Source organism: Triticum aestivum, chromosome 3B (assembly GCF_018294505.1).
Source record: "Triticum aestivum cultivar Chinese Spring chromosome 3B, IWGSC CS RefSeq v2.1, whole genome shotgun sequence".
In the NCBI taxonomy this organism is placed as follows: Eukaryota; Viridiplantae; Streptophyta; class Magnoliopsida; order Poales; family Poaceae; genus Triticum; species Triticum aestivum.
In genome coordinates this window covers 847,758,610-847,766,293 of record NC_057801.1, presented here as the reverse complement: position 1 = coordinate 847,766,293, position 7,684 = coordinate 847,758,610, and the positions used below count along the sequence as shown (strand labels likewise).

General features: G+C 39.6%; 1 protein-coding gene across 1 annotated transcript; it reads left to right on the top strand.

Moving 5' to 3' along the window:
* The first annotated feature begins 1,880 nt into the window (after positions 1-1,880).
* LOC123067086 (disease resistance protein RGA5) lies at positions 1,881-3,822 on the top strand. The gene is made up of 2 exons (XM_044490030.1): positions 1,881-2,701; positions 2,964-3,822. Exons 1-2 carry the CDS (start codon positions 1,881-1,883, stop codon positions 3,820-3,822), a joined length of 1,680 nt encoding a protein of 559 aa, XP_044345965.1.
* Positions 3,823-7,684: the final 3,862 nt, after the last annotated feature.

Sequence of the window (7,684 nt, the reverse complement as noted above, 5' to 3'; positions counted from 1 at the left end):
ATGCGTGCCAAGAACTTATGCAGCGCTGGGGACCGGCATGTCGCGAGTTCTTACCTCAAAGGCGCCATTCTGGCAAACCCAGATAAGGATAACTTCCTCGTGCCTTACTTTCCCGAGTAAGTCATCTCCTAACCGCCCCGTAACATATGATTTCTTAGAATTCGATCGTTCTTTTTTTTCTAACATTCCGTGTTTTGTGCAGTGACACACATTGCACACTCATCCTCTTAAGCCCGAAATATTCCATGGTCACGTATTTCGACCCGGACCGTGACTCCAAGATAGACTACACAAATATCAAGAAAGTTCTTGATGATGTTCTCCCCGGCTACGCCAAATCTGGAGGCACCTTCACCAAGCCAGTTCGTAGGCGGTACGGCGCGCACGTGTTCGCCCACAATACAAAGTTCTCCCGCGTCAAGCAGCCGCCTGGCGGTCAGAAGGATGCCTACTACGCTTTCCATCACATGCGGGCGATCGTACGGGACCATCATCACCTTCTGCTACCAGATAATCTTAAAGATTGGGCCGCGAGCTTGTCGGCAATCCAGGACGCGGACATCAGACAAGAATTCTTTCGCATCCAGTCGGAGTTTGCGAAAATTATCCATCAAGATGTCCTTCGTACCTCGGTGCAGTTCTACCTCAGATATCAACCGTCCAACAGTGAGATAGACACAACGCTACAAATGCAGGCTAACAACGCCCGCGATTTCATGACCATCACGACAGACGGCGGCTTCATCCACGCTCTGGTCCCATGAGTCGAGTCGAAAGTAGTGATGCTATGTGTAGTTCTGAAACATTGATTGGCTCATGTTGTAATTAAACTTTAATGAACTTGTATGTCTCTTTGGTTTGGACAGTCGTTCAACTTAGATGTAATCGATGCTATGTATTAGTAGGACCATGAATCGTGCTATTAATGTCTTACTTTTCTCTTTCGATCCTTTTGTTGCATACTTATATATTGCTTATGTATTGTCTGTTGTTCGGCTTGTGCATAGAGATGCCGTCGTATGTCGTGTACAAGGATAAGGTTCCCGGAGTCTACGACGACTGGGAGGAGTGTCGGAGATAGGTTCACCATTTCAGCGGTAACAGTTACAAAGGGTACACCACTAGGGCGGAGGCGGAATCTAGATACGCCCGCTATCTAGCGGGAGAGAGGAGGGAGCGTTGGAGGAACCGGATGAAGACCAGTTTCATCACGATGATGCTCATCGTGATGACCGTAACTCTCTTCTATGTGATGGTAGTTTAGATGATCGATATCGACTTGTAATGTGAAGACAAACTCGCTACTCGCGGTCTCGAGACTTGTAATGTTCTATCTTTGTTCGGTCTTTTGAATTCGGAGACTAATATGATGAATTGTATTCGGAGACTAATCTTCTATTGTATTCGATGAATCTGTTGTTGCTGTGTGGTGTTGTCTAAATTCTGTCCAATAATATATTTTGTAACCTGTGAAAATATCAGAAAAGAAAAAAAAATCCCATATAGTCATACTAGTGGCGCACCACACAAGACACTAATGGCGCACTGTGATAATCACACTAATGGCGCATCACCCACTGGTGCGCCATTAGTAAGCCAAAGCATATGGGTACATATGGCCCCCTGGGAGGCATTCTAATGGCGCACTGTGGGCTATACTAATGGCGCACTACGTGGTGCGCCATTAGAACACCAGATACTAATGGCGCACCAGTGGTGCGCCATTAGAATTTAATTCTAATGGCGTGATGCTAGTGGCGCACCAGTAGTGCGCCATTAGTAGGCAAAACTGGTACGCCACTATCACGCCTTTTCCTAGTAGTGACGTCTCCTCTAGAACAACAAACCAAAGGAATAAACATACTGCGAGAGGTCCAACCATGGAGTTCGCCATGCTTTCCATCCGCCCTCTCCTCTCGAAGCTGGGGGACCTGCTCGCAGGCGAGTTCGCCCTTGAGAAGCGTGTGAGGAAAGGCGTCGAGTCTCTTAGCAAGGAGATGTTGCTGATGCAGGCTGCCCTTGGCAAGGTGGCGAAAGTGCCGCCCGAGGAGCTCGATGAGGAGGTCAAGATCTGGGCAGGAATGGTAAGGGACCTGGCCTACCAAATGGAAGACATCGTCGATGTCTTCATTGTGTGTGTGGGTGATTTATCTGCCAGCCCAAAGAATAGAGTGAAGAAGTTTCTTAAGAAGACATGCAAGTTATTCAAGAAGGGCATAGATCTTCATCGAATCTACGATGCTCTAGAAGAAGCAGTTACTCGGGCTAAGCAGTCGGCTGAGCTGCGCCAAAGGTACGAGCTCGAGACACTGAACACCCGCATTGGTGCTAGCATTGATCCTCGCACCATAGCTCTGTACACAGATGTGAGAGAGCTTGCCGGCATTGAAGAACCACGAGACGAGTTGATCAACAAGTTACTTCAAGGTGATGATTGGTCGAAGAATCCGTTGAAGACAGTCTCTGTTGTTGGATTTGGTGGGTTAGGCAAGACAACCCTTGCTAAAACAGTGTATGACAAGATCAAAGTGCAATTTGAGTGTAGTGCTTTTGTTTCGGTTTCTCGGAATCCCAACATGAAAAAAATCTTGAAGAATATCCTTTTTGAGCTCGACAAGAAAATGCATTCAAACATACATAATACGTCACGAGAAGAAAAGCATCTCATCGACGAACTCATTGAATTTCTTAATGACAAAAGGTATGCTTATGTTTTCATGCTATAGATCGATAGTCATTTTGTTTAGTAAAATAATGGCCATGAAGTATTGGTGCAATTACATTCTAAAAGGGTATTGTTGATGAGTTAAAGATTTACAATGTTCATATAATTCCTTGAGTTTACTATGGTCCATTTACTGTACATATAAATATATAATCCATAGTCTCTACATATAAAAAAAACCTTACATATATCTTCCTTTATTGGGTTCTGAACTAACTCACATAATATATTTGTACAGGTACCTCATCGTAATTGATGACATATGGAATGAAAATGCGTGGCAATTTATCAAGTGCGCTTTCTCCAAGAATAGTCTTGGAAGTCGAGTAATCACGACAACCCGCATCTTCAGTGTCTCTGAAGCATGTTGCTCTTCTGCTGGTGATATTTATAGGATGAAACCTCTTTCTGATGATGTCTCAAGAAGGCTCTTCTATGAAAGAGTATTTTCTTCCGATAAAGGATGTCCTCATGACTTGATGGAAGTATCTAAACACATCTTGAAGAAATGTGGTGGAATACCATTAGCCGTTATTACTATGGTATGGAAATGTGGTAGAACTTTGGCAAAATCCTTAAGTAATCTGCACAAGTTGGAAGTTCTACAGAATTATGTCAAAGGTGGATGCGTTGATCTCATGCGCGAAGGCTGGGTTCCCTCTCCAGAAATCCATAGATTACGGATTATCGGTTGCTCATTGCAGACACTGTCGGCATGGATTAATCCTTCATCATCGCTTCCGCTCCTGTCCTATCTAGCAATAACAGTGAGTGAAGTGCGATCAGAGGACACTCAACTTCTTGGGATGTTGCGTGCCCTTCGTTATCTCGATCTACGTGTTGAGGGCAACTTCTCAGGAGAGAATCATGTGGTGGAAATAATGTCTGTTGTCACCAATGCATTTCCATGTGCAACAGAGTGCTACTTTGTGGGAATTGTGTCTGCGCCATCTATATTTCCGCAAGGAGCGGCGCCAAGGCTTAAAGAACTTTGCTTCGACTTCCCAGCTATGTGGATCGGCCGTGCCGATTATAATTTAAGCATGGGGCACCTCCCTTCCCTCGAGGCTGTGTATGTATGTGAACCTTTTGTGTAAGGAAGCCAGCGATGAGGTGGTGGACGAAGCAGTTGCGCTTCTGAGGGCCGCAGCTGAAGACCATCCCAACCATCCCGGCATTGAAATCAACAAAACATACGAATAGGAAGATACAATTTTTCAGGGAGAGGAAGATGGGAAGCCTGCATGTTCTTAATCCTTTGGATTTCGCCAAGTGTTGAGTAGCCTTTTTCCCTTCTTTTCAGTCACGTGGATCAAGGGCTTGGTCCGCCAAGTGTTGAGTAGCTCTTTTCTCCGGTTTAGTTTCTTTGGCACTGCAATGTGAATTTGGCGTTGGTTAAATATCAAGTGCCTCCCGCATGAGAAGGTTTCATATCGAGTGCCCATGATTAAATTAGCAGAGAATCGACTAGTAGCATGTGTATGAACTGTGAACTCTGTTTCCGTTCTTCTTTCTGTTACAATTAACCGAACCATTTGTTTGTATGTTTGTGCTTCCAAATGGCGCTGGAGGTAGCAGGAGCTAGAGATTCCAATATAGACTACATGCGGAGCAAAATAAGTGAATCCACATCCTAAAATAGGACGTATATAGTCTGTATTGAAAATTGAAATTCACAAAAAAGGGTTTATATTTAGAAACGGAGGGAGTAGCAGCTTAATTTCATACTTGATGTTTATTCCAGGCCAGTAAATTAAGATGTCGCGATCAGTTTGCAAGAATTTTTTGAAGTTTCACCTTGTATTTGTCATGTTGGTTTAATAAAATGAAGTAAATGGGGGGAGTCAGCAGCTTTGTTTTGAATTGCAGCGTTCATTCTTCATCTTTCACACTACTGGAATTGTCTTCTTTGCCAAGTGCCTAGAAAACTCGGTAAACTCTTTGCCCAGTGCAGCTGCTAGGGTTCATACCTATATGCCGAGCAAGTGTTTGTGTTTCAACTTTTAACTTAGAACTATAGAGAACGGCATTGTTGTATGCATATGCTTCTGCAAGAAAGTATTTTGCATTTTATCTTCTCGAAAAATTATTTCTTTGCATTTAGTTTGTCATGCACGCATGACGAGAGGTAAAGAGGGGGGCCTGCCGAGTTTGAACCCGGGCCGCACAGGTGGGTTGTAGGATGGCGCCAGATAGATTGCTCCTAGTCCACATGCTTTGTGGTGGGAGGCGACGGAACACTAACCCCTCACCAGCGCCAACGATTGTAGGCTAGCCCGGTAAACGCTCCCATGACTTGTCAGCGTACTATGCATTGGATGTTTTATCGGTTTTTGGTCATGTTATTTACTTCAGACGGTTTCTATTAAAAAAGTTATCTAAAATTAAAAAATCTCTAGGAATTAAAAGTGTTTTTCAATCCTCAAAAAAGTGTTCACAAACTTTTAGAAATATTCATGAATTGTTTTAAGTAATTTAAATATATTTGTGAATTTGAATTTTTTTTGTCAAATTGAAAAATGTTCATGAAATAAAAAGTACTCATAAATTTAAAATTTAATGGAATCTCAAAAACAGTTCTTGGACTTCAGAAACTATTCATGGATTTGTAAAACAATTCACAAGTTCAGATTTTTTTTGCAAATCTAAAATATTTTCACAAATTTGAAAAATTATTCTTGAACTATAAAAATGTAAGAAATTTTCAAAATAACCAAGAATATAAAATAAATAAGGTAATAAAAAGAAAAACACATAAAGGGAAAAAAGAAAAAAAACTAAAAAGGAAGAAAACGGAGCCTTCCTAAAACTAGAAGTCACGAGCACGTTATGTGGGCACTGCACAAGTCGGGCGGCGCTTTGAGGGTGTGAATTTGGGCCAAACGCGCTGGTCGACAGGTGTTGACCAAACGAGCAGATTTGGGCCAGCCCAAGTAGTGCAGATCACTCTTCCGGTTTTAGGAAGGTTTATAGAACCTACACAGACAGTTTTTTGTTTCATTTGGTTATTTTCTATTTATTTTATTGCATTTTCATTTTCATTTTCGTTTGATTTTATTATTTTAATTAATTAATTAATTAATTTCCCTCATTCCTTTTTTCTTTTTTTTGTTCCCTTTCCCATTGTTCATTTGTGAAGATTTGTTTAAAATCATGGACATATTTTTTCATCTAATTAATTTTTTATCAAATACAATAATTTTCTTCAAACTATTAAAAAAATGTCCATAAAATATAATAATTTTCTTCAAACTATTAGAAAAAACGTTCATCAAATATAACAAAATGAACGTTGATTTCAAATATGTTCACCATATCCAAACCTTATTCATCCAGTAGTTTATTTTTTTCGTGGAACTCATAATTTGTAATCCTGAACATTTAATCAAAATCTTGAACAATTTTCGAATCTGAGAACATTCTTTCAAATTCGTGAATAGTTTTTCATGAACAACTTTTTAAATGTTGAAATTTTTAGAATTTGTCTGCAGTTTTACAAGTTATAAACCTTCTCAAAATCATGAAGATTTTTTGAATTCAAGAACATTTTTTCTAAAAATGCACAAACATTTGGTCGAAACCCATGAACATTTTTGTAAATTCGTGAACCTCTTTATGACACAATACACCGAGCAAGTGTATTGTTTTAGCTTATAACTAGAGAGAAAACGTTATTGTTGTATGGATGTGCTTAAATAATATTTATGCACCACATGTCCACAAAAAGAGTATGTTGCATTTTGTTCTCTCTGCCAACGATTTCTAATCAAATTTTTTTGTCTTGCGAATATGATGAGGGGTAGAAAGTGGGACCTGGCCCAGTTAGATCCCAGGCCGCACAAGTGGGTTGGCATGTGAGAAACTTATAGGCCGCGAGAGCTATTTCTCCTATCCAGCGAGATGGTAGGCCGTCTCGCTCTAGGCGAGCACCAGCGGGTCGTCCCTTCATAGGGTGAGTACATGCTAGTATATGTGAGCGATTTCAATAGTACTGTGCTAACAAAAAGGAAAATTGGCGCTGAAGGCGCCGATTAGAACCTCACGATAGGAAGGTATCATCACCTGAGTTGGCTGGCCCATCAGGTGATGTACATCGCAGGGGTAGGATCCAAGAATGTTGTGTATTTCTTGAAGTGATACATGTACGTCCGATCGCATGCAGAGAGTGCCGGGTTGTGCTGGCCCATTAAAGGCACGCGGGAACAACTTTGGAAATCCTAGAATATGTTATATATTTATTTGTTTTTGGTTTATTTTTTTCTTCCTTTTCTATATTTTTATTTTTTTCAAATATTTATCAATTCACATAAAAATCAAATATTAAATAATTGTTTTAGATTTCACAAAAATCTTTTTCAAAAGATTCTTCAGGGTTTTAGAAAATTCTTTATTTTCTAAAATGATTGAAATTTCTAAATTCGTTCACAATTCCAGCAAATGTTCAATTTTGTTTAAAAAAATCAGGTTTCCAAAGTTTGTTCAGAACAAAAGGTTTTCACATTTTAAGAAAACGTTCAAGGAATTAAGCAAAATGTTCGGGTCTCCAACAAATGTTCCTATTTAAAAAAAATTCATTTTTTCTCATATTCAAAATGTTTTCATGTTTTTAAAGAGCATTCTTGTTTACAAAAAATGATAAGATTTTCTAATTTTCTTTATTTTCTGATAATTTTCAGAAATTTTAAAATGTTTCTGTTTTAAAAAATAATCAAGAAACTCAAAAAATTCACATTTTCAATTTTCGTAGTGATTTGAAAATTTTGAAGAAATTTTAAAAACTCTTTCTCTTTCCAAAATGGTTCGCGATTTTAAAGAAAATTCGAGATTTTTTAAGAAATGTTCATGATTTATAAAAATAAACCTCGTTTTCTTGGAGCTCCATGGCTAGGAGTTCAGGTAGAGTAAACTTGGTTCGATCAAGTTTTATATTGTTATGTCTAAACTTATGATCACGAGGCT

Coding starts and splice junctions, on each gene's coding strand:
- LOC123067086 (XM_044490030.1), top strand. CDS start 1,881: ATGGAGTTCGCCATGCTTTCCATCCGCCCTCTCCTCTCGAAGCTGGGG. Junction 2,702..2,963: donor GAATTTCTTAATGACAAAAG/GTATGCTTATGT, acceptor ATATTTGTACAG/GTACCTCATCGTAATTGATG.